The following is an 18,433-nucleotide window of genomic DNA, read 5'->3' as shown; positions in this document are numbered from 1 at the left end:
ACTCCCCTCAAGCCCTCTGCCCCTCAGCCCCACACAAAGCAGCAGCAGCAGCAGCCTCCACCCCCTGCCCCATGCACTCCCCCACCTGGAGTTGCCTCAGACCCTTCCTCTTCAGCTTTCTGGGTTCCTGGGAGGCTAGGCCCACTCTCCAGGGAGGCAGGGGCTGACTGGCCACCTCCTAGGGAAGGGGAGGCCCGGTCAAGCCCCCTTTCCCTCCTGACATCTCCCCACCCCAAGAGAGAAGGCCCAGGGGGAGTTGAAGGGGGTTCAAGGACACACCTGGGGGAATGTCATTTGAGAATGTGAATTCTTTATTGGGGACGGGGCTCGAAGGGCTGGGGCAGGCTCTGGGAGGAGGCATTCCAGAGAAGGGCATGACCTTACAGAAGAGCATGGGCTGCCCCCCAACCAACAGCCACCAGGGCTGTGGGGCACACTGGGTCCCAGGGCCCAGCCCCCAAGGGTCCCCCACCAGCCACACCCCTCCAGGGCATGCGCACTTGCACGCGCGCACACACACACAGGCAGCCAGCTTCATGCAGTCTCAAAAGGCCAGGCCTCACCCGGAGAGAGGGCGCCAGCCAGGTGGGTGGTCCGGGGAGAATTCAGCTCCACCTCTTCACCCCAATCGGACACGGACTGGTGGCCGCTGGGTGGTGAGAAAGGGCTGGAAGGCGTGCCAGGGGTCTGGGGCTCCGGCAGGGGCTCCTCTGGACTGAAGGGGACTCCGTGGGCCTGCTCACTGCAGGGGCTCCCAGTGGGGACGGCCTCTGGGGCTTGGTGGTCTTGGGCTGGTTCCTCCTCCTCATCACCTTCCTCCGCCTCAATCTCCTCTTCCTCGTCATCCTCACTTATGTCCTCCCATTCTTCATCCTCTTCCCCCTCGTTCTCTTCTCCCTTGTCTTCGGGAGGCTGGTGGGCAGGAGCTGGCATCTTGGGTCGCTTTGGGGACATAGGCAAGTCAGGGCAAGGCGCAGAACCTGAGCCCCCACCCCAGGCCCATGCCCTGAACCACGGCCCAGCCTCACCTGCGTGGATGTCTCCACAGGGGAAGTGGGCTGTGGAGCCTCAGGGACAGGGGATGTTGCCCCCTCTTTTGTCTCCCAGCGGTCATCATGGTCACTAGAGGGAACAGAGAGAAGGGGTGATGCCTGGGTGGAGAGTAGACAGGAGGAAGGGCTTCCTGCTTCCACCCTCCCTAGGGAGGAGCTGCCCAGAGCACCTGGCATGTTGGAGCACTAAGGGAATGGCAGATGTGTGTCCCCAGGTGTCAAAGACAGATAGCGGGGCAGATGGCAGAAGAGGAGATGGGTAAGGGCAGAAAGGGGACAGATGAGGGTAAAACCAAGAGCCAGATCCCAAACCCCTCAAACCACAGACCTGCGAGATAGGGCCAAGACAAAGAGCGACAGACAGATGTACCCACACCTTCACAGCAAGCCAAAAAAGAGGATGCCCTGTGGAGAGCCCTGGGGGTATGCAAGCCCACAGAAGGGATGCCCCACCTGTAGGCCCGGGGCGCTGCCTTGGCCTGGGGCCGACTGCTCTTTCTCCTCCTGCGGCTGCTGGCCTCAGCTTTGCGCTGGGACAGGAACTCCCCAAACGTAGGGGGCTTCGGGGGCCGGGCCCAGGCCTGGTCATCTGCAACAGAACCCAGGTATGGTGGGAAAGGGAAGGCGTGGCACACACCACCCGACTCCCAGACCGAGCCTCGGCTCATCCAAGGGCACCCACTCACCATAGCGGTGGGATGGTTCATGGGCAGGGACTGGGCCATCCTTGAACCTGGGGAAAGATAACGGATGAGCGGGCAGCTGGGGGACACGGTAACAAGAGGATCAAGAAGATGGGAGAGGTCAGGGTCAGAAATCGGATCAGTCACAGATGGTCAACCAGACAGGGGTCACCAGAAGTAGGACAGGGCTGGGCATGGTGGCTCAAGCTTGTAATCCCAGTACTCTGGGAGGCTGAGGCAGACAGATCGCTTAAGCCCAGGAGTTCAGACCAGCCTGGTGAACATGGCGAAGCCCCACCTCTACAAAAAATACAAAAATTAGCTGGGCGTGGTGGCGCGCGCCTGTAATCCCAGCTACTAGGGAGGCTGAGGAGGGAGGATTGCTTAAGCCTGGGAGGTTACGGCTCCAGTGAGCCATGATCAAGCCACTGTACTTCAGCCTGGGTGTCAGAGGGAGACCCTATCTCAGAAAAAAAAAATAGGACCAGGTGATGGGTGAGAGGCAAATTTGACAGCATAGTGACAAATACAAAAAGATTCAGAATGTGGGCGCCAAAACAAAAATTTGGGGGAATCACCACAGACCCTTGCCCAAGTACATGACCCCCAACTGACTGACTGACTTTTCCCACCAGTCTCTCTCGCCTCTCCAGCTAAGCAGGCTCTTCCACCACACCTAGCTCCTGCCTTAGGGCCTTAACGCCTGCTCCTGGAACGTTCTTCCCACATTTTTCACTGGCTCACTCCCTCACCTTCTTTTAGGGCTCCGCTCAGAGGCCTTCCTGAACCCCCAGCTAAGACAATATTAGGGTCGGGCGCAGTGGCTCACACCTGTAATCCCAACACTTTGGGAGGCCAGATGGGTGGATCACCTGAGACCAGTTCGAGACCAGGGTGAAACCCTAAAAATAACAAAACTAAAAATACAAAAACTAGGCCGGGCGCGGTGGCTCACGCCTGTAATCCCAGCACTTTGGGAGGCCAAGGCGGGCGGATCATGAGGTCACGAGATGGAGATCATCCTGGCTAACACGGTGAAACCCCGTCTCTACTAAAACTATAAAAAATTAGCCGGGCGTGGTGGCGGGCGCCTGTAGTCCCAGCTACTCGGGAGGCTGAGGCAGGAGAATGGCGTGAACCTGAGAGGCAGAGCTTGCAGTGAGACGAGATCGCACCACTGCACTCTAGCCTGGGCAACACAGCAAGACTCTATCTCAAAAAAAAAAAAAAATTTTAGCTGGGCATGGTGGCAGGCACCTGTAATCTCAGCTACTCCGGAGGCTGAGTCAGGAGAATTTCTTGAACCCAGAAGGCGGATGTTGCAGTGAGCTGAGATCACACCACTGCACTCTAGCCTGGGCAACACAGCAAGACTCAGTCTCAAAAAAAAAAGAAAATAATAATAATATTATTATTACACAGATTATCTAAGTCTAAAATTCTAATCTCCACCCTGGCTGCTTACTCTGCTTCATTATCCTTCTGGGCCTGACATTAGACCTCTTAATTACCCACCTTGCCCACTACATTCTTAGTTCCACAAAGGCAGTAATGTTTTGTTTGCTGCTGTATCGCCTAGAACCTTCCATGACATAGGGGGGACTCAAATATATGCTGATGAAAGCAAGACACAATGCATTTTTTTTCTTAGATATAGGGTCTTGCTCTGTGGTCCAGGCTGGAGTGCAGTGGCATCATAACGGCTCACTGCAAACCTCCTGGGTTCAAGCAGTCCTCTAGCCTCAGCCTCCTAATGTGCTGGGATTGCGGGGATTATTAAGTGTGAGCCACTGCGCCTGGCCCACACACACTTTTTTTTTTTTTTTTTGAGACAAAATCTTGCTGTTTTGCCCAGGCTGGAGTGCAGTGGCGCAATCCTGGCTCACTGCAAGCTCTGCCTCCCAGGTTCACGCCATTCTCCTGCCTCAGCCTCCCGAGCAGCTGGGACTACAGGCGCCCGTCACCACACCCAACTAATTTTTTGTATTTTTAGTAGAGACAGCGTTTTACCGTGTTAGCCAGGATGGTCTCCATCTCCTGACCTCGGGACCTCCCCGCCTCGGCCTCCCAAAGTGCTGGGATTACAGGCGTGAGCCACTGTGCCCCGCCATTTTTTGCATTTTTGGTAGAGACGGAGTTTCACCATGTTGGCCAGGATGGTCTTTATCTCCTGACCTCATGATCCACCCGCCTCGGCCTCCCAAAGTGCTGGGATTACAGACGTGAGCCACTGCGCCCAGCCCACACACACATTATTAATCAGACTTGTTGCAAACTGCTTTTGGGACACACAGGAAAAACAAATACTTTCTCACTGTGAACGCTGAGAACATCTCCCCAAAAGTCCAGCTGCCTCCTCCTTAGGAAGATCAGCTATAGTATCTGAGCAAAATATTTCTCACACTCGCACAGGCTTAGCTCATAATCCATAACAGGATGCTTCCCGATCACCGGGCAGACAAAATCCTTCTCCTTAGCCAAAGCCAAAAAACAAGTTATAGGTGAATGAAAACTTTCAACACAGGAAAGAATGGGGGATGAGGTAAAACCTAAAGTTACTGATCTTTAAATACTGCCGGCCGGGCCGGCCGGGCACGGTGGCTCAAGCCTGTAATCCCAGCACTTTGGGAGGCCGAGACGGGTGGATCACGAGGTCAGGAGATCGAGACCATCCTGGCTAACACGGTGAAACCCCGTCTCTACTAAAAATACAAAAAACTAGCCAGGCGAGGTGGCGGGCGCCTGTAGTCCCAGCTACTCGGGTGGCTGAGGCAGGAGAATGGCGTGAACCCGGGAGGCGGAGCTTGCAGTGAGCTGAGATCTGGCCACCGCACTCCAGCCTGGGCAACAGAGCAAGACTCCGTCTCAAAAAAAAAAAAAAAAAAATACTGCCATTTATTGGCTCTTCCTGAACCTTCTCCTTCTTGGCTATGGAAGTTGGTCCCCATGACGACGATGTGCTGAGGGCTTTAAGTCTCACTGAATCGGGGGACAGAGTCAAACTTGAGGTTAACAATGCCACTGGGGTAAGGTGGTGGTGCCGGGCGCAGTGGCCCACACCTGTAATCTCAGCACTTTGGGAGATTCAGGTGGGCAAATCATGAGGTCAGGAGTTCAAGACCAGCCAGGCCAACATGGTGAAACCCTGTCTCTACTAAAAATACAAAAATTAGCTGGATGCGGTGGCAGGCACCTGTAATCCCAGCTACACGGGAGGCTGAGGCAGGAGAATCACTTGAACCCAGGAGGCAGAGGTTGCAGTGAGCCGAGATCACATCATTGTACTCCAGCCCAAGCAACACTGAGAAACTCCATCTCAAAAGAAAAAAAAAAAAGAAGGTGATGGTGGGGCATGGAGAGACGTTCAGGAATCTGCGTTGGTGGGGACAGGTCAGAGGCTGGCAGGAGGATGCAAAGGTCTAATCGCTGTTAAACAGACTTCACACCCTCCCTGCACTGGAACTGACGTCCCTGCAGCCACCGGTGTTCTTTTTTTTTTTTTTTTTTTTTTTCCGAGACGGAGTTTCGCTCTGTTGCCCAGGCTGGAGTGCAGTGGCCGGATCTCAGCTCACTGCAAGCTCCGCCTCCCGGGTTTACACCATTCTCCTGCCTCAGCCTCCCGAGTCGCTGGGACTACAGGCGCCCGCCACCTCGCCCGGCTAGTTTTTTGTATTTTTTTAGTAGAGACGGGGTTTCGGCCGGGCGCGGTGGCTCAAGCCTGTAATCCCAGCACTTTGGGAGGCCGAGACGGGCGGATCACGAGGTCAGGAGATCGAGACCATCCTGGCTAACACGGTGAAACCCCGTCTCTACTAAAAAAATACAAAAAATTAGCCGGGCGAGATGGCGGGCGCCTGTAGTCCCAGCTACTCGGGAGGCTGAGGCGAGAGAATGGCATAAACCCGGGAGGCGGAGCTTGCAGTGAGCTGAGATCCGGCCACTGCACTCCAGCCTGGGCGACACAGCGAGACTCCGTCTCAACAAAAAAAAAAAAAAAAAGAGACGGGGTTTCACCGTGTTAGCCAGGATGGTCTCGATCTCCTGACCTCGTGATCCGCCCGTCTCGGCCTCCCAAAGTGCTGGGATTACAGGCTTGAGCCACCGCTCCTGGCCGCCACTGGTGTTCTTATCCACTGGAGTGGGCAGAGATGGAGTGTGCTGGCAAAAATGACTGGCAAGTGTGCCTGCTTGTGCATCTGCCCATGTCAGGGCAAGCGCTCCCCAGGCAGCTGCTGCCCTCAGCCTGGACAGCAGAATGAACACCCTGGCGCAGAATGAGTTTACCCTGCCGCAAGGAGCCAAGCCCAGTGGGACCCACAGCTTAGCGTCCAGCCTGGATCAGATGAGCCCAGCACACCCGTGCACACAGAAGAAATCCTCTCACCCCAGCTGCTCAGGAGGCTGAGGCAGGAGAATTGCTTGAACCCAGGAGGCAGAGGTTGCAGTGAGCTGAGATCACGCCACTGCACTCCATCCAGCCTGGGCGGCAAAGCAAGACTCTGTCTCCAAAAAAAAAAAAAAAGAAAACCAGAAATGCTCTCACGTGCCACTGAGCTCTGGCAGCTGGTCCACAGCATCTCAGGATATGGCAGTCACTCACTCATACACAGCAGGAGAAACCAGAGAGAAGCATAGGACTTAGAACTCAGGGCCAAGGTCAAGGTGCCACATGGGAAGGGCAGTGGGAAGGAAACTCACATCCCATCAGTCTTCTCGGCGTCCCACTCGCGCCGCCACTGGCCAGTGGGTTTGCGGTGCCTCTGCAGCCGCTCCTGGTCGATCTTCTCCCTCTCCTGCTTCCAGCGCAGGTACTCTGACCGCTCCCGGCCCGTCATGGACAACGTCATGTCTCCAGCACTGCCCAGGCCAGCTCGGCGGCCCTGCCCCCCAGCCCAGGGGGAGTCAGGGCGCTGTCCCACCCCCCACCCCACCCCTAAGCCCCAGGGCACATCCACTTGCTCAGGGTCACACAGGGAAGCGGTGACAAGGCAGAGATTACAGCCAAGTAGGCTCAGGTGGCATCTCATCAGAGAGGCCCTCTCAGATCTCCTAAGTAGCATCCTCCTGTACCCTGAGCTGCTGGTTTTTTCTCCATAACACTTGGCAGAACCTCACATCTTGCTATATTTTCATTTACTCAGCTCCCACCAATAGAAACCTCATCAAGGAAGGGGCTCTGCCTCAAAACTCTTATCCCGCCGGGCGTGGTGGCTCATGCCTGTAATCCCAGCACTTTGGGAGGCTGAGGGGGGCAGATCACAAGGTCAGGAGATTAAGACCATCCTGGCTAACATGGTGAAACCCTATCTCTACTGAAAATACAAAAAATTAGCCGGCTGTGTGGCTACTCCCAGCTACTCAGGAGGCTGAGGCAGGAGAATGGCGTGAACCCGGGAGGCGGAGCTTGCAGTGAGCCAAGATGGCACCGCTGTAGTCCAGCCTGGGTGACAGAGCGAGACTCCGTCTCAAAAAAAAAAAATACTGTTAGTAACAAGAAAACCCTCAAACATACCACAAGGCTGTAACAACTAGAGCAGTGTGGTATAGACAGAAGAACCAACAGACGAACAATTTGGGGGTGGACCACCAAGTGCAAGGACATTGCCCCTCCCTCCTCTTCTAGGCCAGGTCCCCACCCCTCACACAGCATCTGCCACATGGTAGGTGCCTCATAAATGCTGATGTCATTAACAATGAGGGGAGATTTGCCTTAGCAGGAAACAAAACATACCACAAATCCTTAATAATTAAAATCCTGGCCAAGCACAGTGGCTCACACCTGTAAATCCCAGCATTTTGGGAGGCCAAGGCAGGTGGATTACTTGAGGTCAGGAGTTGAAGACCAGCCTGGCCAACATGGTGAAACCCCATCTCTACTGAAAATACGAAAAAATTAGCCAGGCGTGGTGGTGCTCACCTGTAATCTCAGCTACTTGGGAGGCTGAGTCAGAAGAATTGCTTGAACCCGGAGGCAAAGGTTGCAGTGAGCCGAGATGGCGCCACTGCACTCCAGAATGGGTGACAGAGCAAGACTCCATCTCAATGAAAAAAAAAGTCCTGTGCTATGGCACAAAAAGTAGAGGCCCCTTGGCTAACACGGTGAAACCCCGTCTCTACTAAAAATACAAAAAAATTAGCCGGGCGTGGTGGTGGGCGCCTGTAGTCCCAGCTACTCAGAGGCTGAGGCGGGAGAATGGCATGAACCCGGGAGGCGGAGCTTGCAGTGAGCCGAGATCGCGCCACTGCACTCCAGCCTGGGCGACACAGCCGGACTCCGTCTCAAAAAAAAAAAAAAAAAGTAGAGGCCCCATGGCCCTGATCTGTCTGGTTCCTGCTGCGCAGTCCCCATCATAGCCCTGAGAGCCCCAGGGTGTCCTCACCGCCAGCACCCACCTGCCGCTCATGCTCAAGGCCACAGCGCACCCGCTCAAAATCAGGGCCCCCCCAGTTGCGGCCATGCCGGCGGCTGTCCTCCCGGCGGTCCCGCTCAGATTCCTCCAGGGGCCCGCTGCGTCGACGGGGGTCATCCAGGAAGTTCCGCACTGGGTTGGGTTCGAGCACCCCTTCCTGCAGGCAGCGGAGCAGGGGATTGGCGCTGGCTCCCCACAGCCCAGGCAGCTGGGCCCCGCCACAGGGACACCCACACCACTGACCCGCTGGTTGCGCTCGTACTCGGCGATCTTCTCCATCTCCTCGTTCATCTTCTCAATGTTCTGCCTGCGCCGCTCCTCCCACTCCTGGGGGGATAAAGATAGGGATACCCAGCTTCAGGGAGAACTATTAGGCCGCCCATGCAGGAGAGGGGCTGCCCAGCAGGCCTGAGACTCCTCTCCTCGGACTGGTCTGCTGGTGTCTGAGCATTTGCTCTCAGCATGCTCCGTGCTCAGGGTCAGTAGTGAACTAATGAGGCTGGTTGCTCAGGCCTAGTCTATGCAAACAACACAGTATATACTGCACTGGCTTTCCTATGGGGGGGTCTGGAATTTCAGTACATACTAGACGGAGGGAGCCTGCGTTCAAAACCAGCCTCCAGGCTGACATGGTGGCTTAAACCTCTAATCCAAGCACGTTGGGAGGCCAAGGCAGGAGGACTGCTTGAGCCCAAGAGTTCAAGGCCAGACTAGGCAACATAGCAAGACCCTGTCTCTATAAAAAATTTTAAATGTGACTGGGTGTGGTGGCTCACGCCTGTAATACCAGCACTTTGGGAGGCCCAGGCAGGTGGATCACAAGGTCAGGAGATTGAGACCATCCTGGCTAACACAGTGAAACCTCGTCTCTACTAAAAATACAAAAAAAAAAAAAAAAAAATAGACGGGCGTGGTGGCAGGCGCCTGTAGTCCCAGCTACTTGGGAGGCTGAGGCAGGAGAATGGTGTGAACCCAGGAAGCAGAGCTTGCAGTGAGCCAAGCTCTTGCCACTGAACTCCAGTCTGGGTGACAGAGCGAGACTCCGTCTCAAAAAGATAAATAAATAAATAATAAAAATAAAAATAATGGGTTGGGCGCAGTGGCTCACGCCCGTAATCCCAGCACTTTGGAAGGCTGAGGCAGGTGGATCACGAGGTCAGGAGTTCAAGACCAGCCTGGCCAACATGGTGAAAGCCCGTCTCTACTAAAAATACAAAAATTAGCCGGGCGTGGTGGTGGGCGCCTGCAATCCCAGCTACTTGGGAGGCTGAGGCAGGACTGCTTGAAACCAAAAGATGGAGGTTGCAGTGAGCTGAAATCATGCCACTGTACTCCAGCCTGGGCAACAAGAGGGAAACTCCATCTCAAAAAAAAAAAAAAAAAGAATTTTAAAAAGCATATAAATACAATAAATAAAAATAATTAAACCAGACCCCAATTAAAAACCTGGGGTGCTGAGTCTCTCGTAAGCATCCCTGGTAGCCACATATTGTCACAATCCAGTGCTGCAGGAATTCAGCGCATCCTCTGGGACTCCACAGGGAGGGGACTCTTGGAAGTTCGTGCTGGGTTTCCTGCAGACCTCAGCCCAGGTAACCTGTCCCCTGCTGATTTTGCTTTGTGACCTCTTTCACTGTGATAAATCTAAGCCATGAGGCTCCCTAGCAAATCACTGAACCTGGGAGTTCAGTGTCAGGGTGCTGGGGGCCCTGGCACACCAAGGTGGTCACAATCATAGTGGTGGCAATAACAGTAATTAATTGGCAGGTAGTTAGGTGACCTCCCCACCCCAACCACAATCCGTTCTACCCTTCTTCCTTCCACGGTAACAAAATTTTATTGTTTTTTTTGAGACAGGGTCTTGCTCTGTTGCCCAAGCTGGAGAGTAGTGGTATATTCACAGCTTACCACATCCTTGACCTCCCAGGCTGAGCCTCCCAAGTGATCCTCCTGCCTCAGCCTCCCAAGTAAGTAGCTGGGACCACAGGCACATGCCGCCGCGTCCAGTTAATTTTTTTTTTATTTTTTAGAGAGGGGGGTCTCACTCTGTTGTTGCCCAGGCTGGTCTCAAACTCCTGGGCTCAAGCAATCCTCCCACCTTAGCTTCCCAAGTAGCTAGGACCACAAGCGCACACCACAGCACCCAGCACTCCAAGCAGCTGGTAACTACTTGTTACTAGTAACCAAGCTAGTAACAAAATTTTAGGGGTGCATATAGCCAGCCAGCTGGTCACAATGTTTTCATTTCCCTGTCTCCTTTGAGGTTAGGTATGACCATGTGTCTAAGTTCTCACCAACCAACAGGACATGACCAAAAGTGATAAAGCAGTCTCCTGTGAACTGAACTGCAATCATGTCAGCAACCCAGCTTTTACCACAGACAATAACCATGACCTGGGGGCCACGAAGCAACAAAAAGCAGGAACCAGGCCGGGTGCGGTGGCTCCCACATGTAATCCCAGCATTTTGGGAGGCCGAGGCGGTAGGATCACCTGAGGTCAGGAGTTCAAGGCCAGCCTAGCCAACATGGCAAAACCCTGTCTCTACTAAAAATACAAATATTGGCCGGGCGTGGTGTGTCACGCCTGTAATCTCAGCACTTTGGGAGGCCGAGGCGGGCGGATCACAAGGTCAGGAGATGGAGACCATCCTGGCTAACATGGTGAAACCCCGTCTCTACTAAAAACGCAAAAAATTAGCTGGGCGTGGCGGTGGGTGCCTGTGGTCCCAGCTACTGGGGAGGCTGAGGCAGGAGAATGGCGTGAACCCGGGAGGCAGAGCTTACAGTGAGCCGAGATTGCACCACTGCACTCCAGCATAGGCAACAGAGCAAGACTCCGTCTCAAAAAGAAAAAAGGAGGAACCTGGGTCCCTGAGTCACATCATGGAGCGGGGCCTCGCCCCCTGGACCACCCACCTCCTGTAGGGCTCAGCATACAAGAGAGAAATAAACTCCTACTCTACTTAGGTCGTGAGATTTTTGGCGTCTTTTTGTGACAGCAGCTTGGCATGCCCAATTTAAGTCTAATTCTTTTTTTTTTTTTTTTTTGAGACAGAATTTCACTCTTGTTGTCCAGGCTGGAGTACAATGGCGTGATCTCAGCTCACTGCAACCTCCGCCTCCCAGGTTCAAGTGATCCTCCTGCCTCAACCTCCCAAGTAGCTGGGATGACAGGTGACCACCACCACGCCCGGCTAATTTTTGATTCTTCTTATTCCCGTGTAAATGCTAGAACCAGAAGCTCACAGGCGAAGTGAGCTGCCCAAGGACAGGTAACTCACAGAACCAGGTTCGACCCATGTCCATGGTGGGCTGTCAGCCACTCAGCTAGACTGCCTCACACCCTGCTGACCTGCACGTCATGGATGAGTGAGGCAGTTACAGTAAGATCACTGCTCCCCACAAACAAAGTCGGGGACCAACACAAACACAGAAACAGAATGCCACACAGAGCCTGTGCCCACAAGCACACCAAACAGAGACAGCCCACCAGACACACACACAGAGCCTGGGCCCACAAGCACACCAGATAGAGACAGCCCACCAGACACACACACAGTGCCAGAAAGGCAGGAGAGGTGGGGACAGAGGATGAGCCAGCAAGCATGCACCAGAAAGCCAGAAAAAGGGAGACAAAGAGCGAGCGACAGAGAAGGACATGCAGCACTAGGCAGGAGAGGAGAGGGAAGGAAGGCGAGGAGGAATGAGAAGAGGGGGAGCACGGGCAGGAGACAAAGAGACAAGGAAGAACATGCGAGCTCTGGGCGTGACGAGAGAGGGAAGGAACAGGAGGAACTAGAAGAGGGAAAGCGGGAGGAGGAGGAGGTGGTAAAGGAAGAGAGAGACAGAGCCAGAGGCAGAGGCTCAGAGAGAGATGCCGAAAGATGGACACACAGGACAACTGTGCATGTGAGAGGAGGAACAGACAGAAACAGACAACGGAGAACCTCAGCCAGGGCTCCAGGTGCTGCCTAGCTCCTACCTTAGATTTACGGTCGGAGACTGAGGTGTCACCAGTTCCAGAGAGGTGAGGGGAACCCCGGCCCCGGCCCCTCCGGCCACGGCCCCCAGCTCCTCCTCCTCGAGGCTGCTCCCCAGGACTGCCCTCCCAGCTGCGCGATGCTCGGCCCATGCCAGCCCGGCCTCCCTGCTGTGGAGGAGTCCGGCCCCCCTTGCTGGCCCCTGGGGGCCGATGGGTCCCAGGAGACCTCCGGGAAGGACCCAGGTTTTTCTCCTGGAAGAGAGGAGATGGGGAAAATACACTCACTGGGGCAGGCAGGCATGCGGCCAGGATGGAGGCCACCCACTGGTGCAGGACAGCTGGGGGCTCCTGAGTCCCAGGCCTCAACCCTCTGCCCCTCCCCATCCCCAGAATCCCTAACCCCAGCGATGAGCTCACCGACTCCACTGCCACGTTCTCCTTCTCCACTGAGCGACCCTTTCGGGGAGCTGTGACCGCGACTCCCTCAAGTTCAGCTTTCTTACGGTCTTCCTCAATCTCCTAGAACAGACAGCAGGGGTAGGGAAGCGTCAGGTGCCCTGTCCACCAGACGGACTCCCACAGACCCCTGATCTCCGCCTAAGTCTGGCCCCAGCCCAGGCCTCTCTCCTGGGCTCTGGACAAGAAGGCCACTCATATCCCTCAAACCCCATCACGTTGCTGCCCCACTCAGAACGCTCCTGTGGTGCCCATCTCTGAGTCACAACCTTCCCCACATCCTGTGGGACCCGTGGGGTCTGGCCTTGGTACCTCCCTGACCTCGTCTCTCACCCTCTGCCCCGCGATCACTCCGGCTTCCTTGCTATTCCCAGAACACATCCAGCTCAAACCTGCCTCGGGGGCTTTGCACCAGCGGCTCTCTCTGCCAGGAACACTTTTCCCAGAGATCTTCCAACCTCTCACCTCCTGCAGGTCTCTGCTCCAATGCTGCCTTCTGGTGAGGCTTTCCCTAAGCACCCTATGGAAACCAGCTCCCTGCCACCCTCTCTGTTCTCATCCCATTTGCACCCAGCACCCTGTGCGTCTTGCTCACTGTCTGCTTCCTCCACTACAGCAGAATCTGCCTGGGGACAGGAACGTCGGTCCGCTTTCAGTGATGTATGTCACTGACATGTATCCCAAGTCTAGAACGCTGCCTGGCCCACAAGGGAAATTCAATATGCCTTTTATAAAATGAATGAATTCATGAAGAATGAATAAATGAAACCCACGCCTCCCCCCAGATCCCATCTCAGAGACAGCCACACCACCTACTCAGCGGCCTTGTCCTAAATCCTCCCTCTTCCTCCCCCTGCCCCCAACTGCCCTTTAGTAAATGAGTTCCTCTCAACAGCCCTGTCCTGAGCCAGGTACCTCCTCTCCCACTAGGGTTCCAGCCCCAGCTTCCTCCTCGGTCACTGGGCTCCAGTATCACCTCCTCCCACCCACCACCACACAGCACCCAGAGAGGTCTTCCTAAAGAACTATTCTGACGGGTCCCACCCCTGCTCAAGGCTCTCCCTGGCTCCCCAGTGCCCTCAGGACAAAGTTCAAACTCAGCCTGGTGGCATTCAGGGCCCCACACAGCCTAGTCCCTGCTGACCTGCCCAGGTCAATTCTCTCCTAACCAACCCTCCAACTTGAAGCTCCAAGCTCTCTCCTGCTTCCAACATTTGCACAAACTGTTCTCTCTGCCTGAAACATGTTCCCCTCTCCTTCTCAACTGGTTATTGTCTACTCACCACTCAAGCCTCAGAGTCCACTCCTCCAGGAAACCCTTCCTGATATCCCCAAGGCTGGGCAGGAGCCTCCTCCGGACTCCCACAGACCCCTGAATTTCCTGATTCCAGACTTGTCTGCTCTGGGACATCCCTGACTAGACGGTGGACCCTGGAGGGGTAGGCCTGGGTCTGTCTCAGTCACAGCTGTATCCCCAGCACCACTCAGCACTGGGGCTGGTATGGTAAAGATCTTGGGGAATACTTGTGAACAAATGAATGAATGAATGAATGAATGAATAATGGAATGAAAGAAGGGATGTCAGGCTAAGGCCTTTGGTTTTTATCCTGACAGTGATGGAGAGCCATGAAAAGGTTTTAAGGGAGAGGTGAGAAAAACTCACTGCGGGGAAGAGAGGGGATGGGGTCTCCCAGGGCGGGGCTAGGGCACCTGGTAGCGCCGGATGAGGGCCTCATTCTTCCGCCGAAGAGCCTCGATCCTCTTGTCCAACTCAGCATCCTTCTCCTCCTTTGATTTCAAATCGAGTGTGGCTGCCTGAGACCGGGAGGCAGTTGAGGGATGGAAGGAAAAACCTCCATCCATACCAGGGATTTTCCCCAGGGTCTGAGAGTCTGCCCCCCTGGATCTCATCCTCCCAAGCTCCCTTCCCCCAAACTGAGATTCTAGAGACCCACTTTCAGCCTCACCATTTCGCTGGCTGGGTGGGGTCAAGGTCCCAGCAAACCTCCCCTGCAGAATCTAGACACAGCACTGAGGGTTCCTGGGGGCAGAAGAAAAAGAAGGACTAAGGCCAATGGCCCCCCAATCTACTTCATCCTCTAACATTACTGGGGGCTCCTCACAGCCATACACAAAAAAAACCTGTACCGCAAGAGAATTCTAGCCCTCACTCTCCCTCCCTTCAACTGCCAGCTCCACCTTCTCCGTAGAAATTAAGATGGGCCGGGTGTGGTGTCTCACGCCTGTAATCCCAGCACTTTGGGAGGCCTGGGCGGATCACGAGGTCAGGAGATCGAGACCATACTGGCTAACAGGGTGAAACCCCATCTCTACTAAAAAAAAATACAAAAAAATTAGCCAGGCAGGCCAGGCGTAATCCCAGCACTTTGGGAGGCCGAGATGGGCAGATCACAAGGTCAGGAGATCGAGACTATCCTGGATAACACGGTGAAATCCCATCTCTACTAAAAATACAAAAATTAGCCGGGTGTGGTGGCGGGCGCCTGCAGTCCCAGCTACAGGCTGAGGCAGCAGAATGGCGTGAACCCGGGAAGGAGGAGCTTGCAGTGAGCCAAGATCGCGCCACTGCACTCCAGCCTGGGCAACAGAGTGAGATTCCGTCTCAAAAAAAAAAAAAAGAAATTAAGACTCAGCCCTTTCATGATCTTTGTGGACTCACCCAGTTCCCATGTAAACAATCTAGTAAAACCCACCTTGGGGGCTGGGCGCGGTGGCTCAAGCCTGTAATCCCAGCACTTGGGGAGGCCGAGACGGGCGGATCACGAGGTCAGGAGATCGAGACCATCCTGGCTAACACGGTGAAACCCCATCTCTACTAAAAAATACAAAAACTAGCCGGGCGAGGTGGCGGGCGCCTGTAGTCCCAGCGACTCGGGAGGCTGAGGCAGGAGAATGGCGTAAACACGGGAGGCGGAGCTTGCAGTGAGCTGAGATCCGGCCACTGCACTCCAGCCTGGGCGACAGAGCGAGACTCCGCCTCAAAAAAAAAAAAAAAAAACCCACCTTGGGGATATTCTGGCCCCCACCCACTACTTAAGTATCCAACACTGCTCTCCTCCAAACGCAGATTCTAGTCCAGCCTGCATACCCTGTGGTATGAGTGCTAGCCCGGTTCCCTATCAAGAGAGTTCCAACTACAATCCCTCCAACCAGCCTGCACAAGAAAGTTCCAGACCCACCTTCCTGTGCTCATCCTGGTGCCTCTCATATCCAGGCGAATATTCTAGCTCCGCCAGGTAAGGTTCAGAAACATTCCCAATCCCACGCTCAGAGAAAGTCTGAACCCCACTCTTATTGGCTGCCCAAGTTCTCAGAGAACACGCCAAGCCCACACCTTCCCCAGAGACTTCCTAGTCCCTGTCTCCAGCACCCTAAGGAAGCTCGACAGCCTCCCGCCTCCCCCGAAAGGATTCTGTACACAGGCCCAGAACTCACTGGCGAGGCTTCCTGGAACTGGACTTTTGCCCCACTGAATACTCCATCAGCCCCAACAAGGACAAAAATACCCAGGCCCGCCCCAGATTTTCTGTGCAAAGCTCCAGCCTCAATCCAGCTGGGAATGCCAGGGCCACTTTCCCGACATCCTGGAAACCGCTCTAGCCCCGCCCCAACCCATGGGCCATTAATCTGGCCCCGCTCCCGACTTTCTCCCAGGCAACAGCCTAGACCCGCCCCTCCCATCTCTTATTATTATTATTCTAGCCCCGCCTCCGACCTGCCCAGGCAACCCTTTGGCCCCGCCTCCGATTGGCCTGGACAACTTCCTGAACACGCCCCCTGACTCCCTCCCACACCTCGTTACGTCAGCATCTGGCCCCACCCGTGGCTTCCCCAGGGTTCTGGCTCAGCTCCCCGCTTCCCCGCCAACGCTCTGGCCGCGCCCATGGCTCAGACGAAACTTTCTGGCTCCACCCCTAGCATTACCCGCCAGCTCCCTGGCCCCGCCCCCTGGCTCCCCACTACATTGCGGTCCCGCCCCCGGCACGCGTCAGCCTCTGGGTCCGCCCCCAACGTCCCGGCCAACAATCTGGACTTTCAGTCAGGCAAAACTTTCTGGCCCCGCCCACAGCGCTTCCGCCCCGCATCCGAGCCCCGCCACACAGCTGTCCAAACAACACTATGGCCCCGCCCACAGTCCAGCCACAACTTTTAGGCCCCGCCCATAGCCGCCGGCCCAGGATCGGGCCCCGCCCCGCCTCGCCTCGCCCCGGCCCTACCCACCACCTCCAACGGCCAGCCGCGCCAGCGCCCCTCCAGCTTCCCATGTGGGCGTCCTGTCCCCGCCCCCCGCAGAGTACTCCGACCCCGCCCCCGCCGGCGGCTCCCCATCCCGCCCACGCCTCTTCGCGCTCCCCGCCACGTGGGGCTTCAGGCCCCGCCTTCTCTAGGCGCGCTCCCGGCCCCCTCCCCCCGGTCACCTGTCCCGGAGACCCCGCGGCGTCCGCGACTCCAGCTCCGTCGGCCTCTGCGTCCGCAGCTCCCGGGCCACGCGCGTCACTTCCTGCCCGCACCACGTGAGGCAGAGAAATAAAGAGGGTCACTTCCGGTCCTCTGGGATCGTTTCCGGGAGCTTTAAAGGGGCCGCGTCTCCGGGGTGGAAGTGGGAGGGGGGCCACCTGGCTCCCCGGGTGTTCTGGAAGCTCATCCAATTTCCTTCTGCCTGAATTACCAACTTCCAGGAAAAGGAGACACCGTCCTCACTCTCTGGCCTCTACCTCTTTCTTCCGGCTGTTTCCGCCTCCAGCCCCTCATTCCTGGTTTCTGTCAGTAGATGCCAAGCATTGGGCACTGACGCCTGGAAGGCTGACCTGCTTCGTGCCCCTCGTGCCAATGAAACCTTGGAGTTCGCTTTGGAAGCTTCAGATGTTCAACTGGCCGGGGGCGGCTCACACTTCTAATCCCAGAACCTTGGGAGGCCGAGGCGGGCGGATCACCTGAGGTCAGAAGTTCGAGATCAACCTGGCCAACATTGTGAAATCCCATCTCCACAAAAAAATTAGCGGGTTGTGGTGGCGCGCGCCTGTAACCCCAGCAACTTGGGAGGCTGAAGCAGGAGAATTGCTTGAACCAGGGAGGCAGAGGTTGCAGTGAGCCGAGATCATGCCACCACACCCAGCCTAGACGACAAAGCAGACTCCTTCTCAAAAATAAATTAAAATGTCAGCCGCGATGGCTCACGCTTGTAATCCCAGCACTTTGGGAGGCCGAGGAGGGCGGATCACTTGAGGCCAGGAGTTCAAGACCATCCTGGCCAACATGGTGAAACCCCGTCTCTACTAAATATACAAAACAATTGGCCGGGCGCGGTGGCTCAAGCCTGTAATCCCAGCACTTTGGGAGGCCGAGACGGGCGGATCACGAGGTCAGGAGATCGAGACCATCCTGGCTAACACGGTGAAACCCCGTCTCTACTAAAAATACAAAAAAAAAAAAACTAGCCAGGCGAGGTGGCAGGCGCCTGCAGTGCCAGCTACTCGGGAGGCTGAGGCAGGAGAATGGCGTAAACCCGGGAGGCGGAGCTTGCAGTGAGCTGAGATCCGGCCACTGCACTCCAGCCTGGGCGACAGAGCGAGACTCCATCTCAAAAAAAAAAAAAAAAAAAAATTAGCCAGGCGTGGTGGCGGGTGCCTGTAGTCTCAGCTACTGGGGAGGCTGAGGCAGGAGAATGGCGTAAACCCGGAGGCGGAGCTTGCAGTGAGCTGAGATCCGGCCACTGCACTCCAGCCTGGGCGACAGAGCGAGACTCCATCTCAAAAAAAAAAAAAAAAAAAAATTAGCCAGGCGTGGTGGCGGGCGCCTGTAGTCTCAGCTACTGGGGAGGCTGAGGC

General features: G+C 55.6%; 1 protein-coding gene and 1 long non-coding RNA gene across 2 annotated transcripts; one reads left to right on the top strand and one right to left on the bottom strand.

Annotated features, from left to right (window-relative positions):
• Positions 1-292: 292 nt before the first annotated feature.
• On the bottom strand, positions 293-17,174 carry CCDC9 (coiled-coil domain containing 9). The gene is made up of 12 exons (XM_033223810.1): positions 17,024-17,174; positions 14,552-14,625; positions 14,295-14,399; positions 12,546-12,647; positions 12,129-12,380; positions 8,389-8,472; positions 8,129-8,302; positions 6,434-6,615; positions 1,739-1,785; positions 1,506-1,641; positions 1,029-1,122; positions 293-942 (listed from the first exon to the last, which is right to left on the bottom strand). Exons 2-12 carry the CDS (start codon positions 14,552-14,554, stop codon positions 535-537), a joined length of 1,587 nt encoding a protein of 528 aa, XP_033079701.1. The 5' UTR covers positions 14,555-14,625; positions 17,024-17,174; the 3' UTR covers positions 293-534.
• LOC117091469 lies at positions 8,468-13,789 on the top strand. Its single transcript, XR_004440434.1, has 3 exons — positions 8,468-8,584; positions 12,670-12,675; positions 13,779-13,789. It is a non-coding gene; the product is annotated as an uncharacterized LOC117091469 (long non-coding RNA).
• Positions 17,175-18,433: the final 1,259 nt, after the last annotated feature.

This window comes from Trachypithecus francoisi, unplaced genomic scaffold (genome assembly GCF_009764315.1).
Source record: "Trachypithecus francoisi isolate TF-2019V2 unplaced genomic scaffold, Tfra_2.0 Lachesis_group12, whole genome shotgun sequence".
NCBI lineage: Eukaryota > Metazoa > Chordata > Mammalia > Primates > Cercopithecidae > Trachypithecus > Trachypithecus francoisi.
This window is presented reverse-complemented; position numbering and strand designations above follow the sequence as displayed.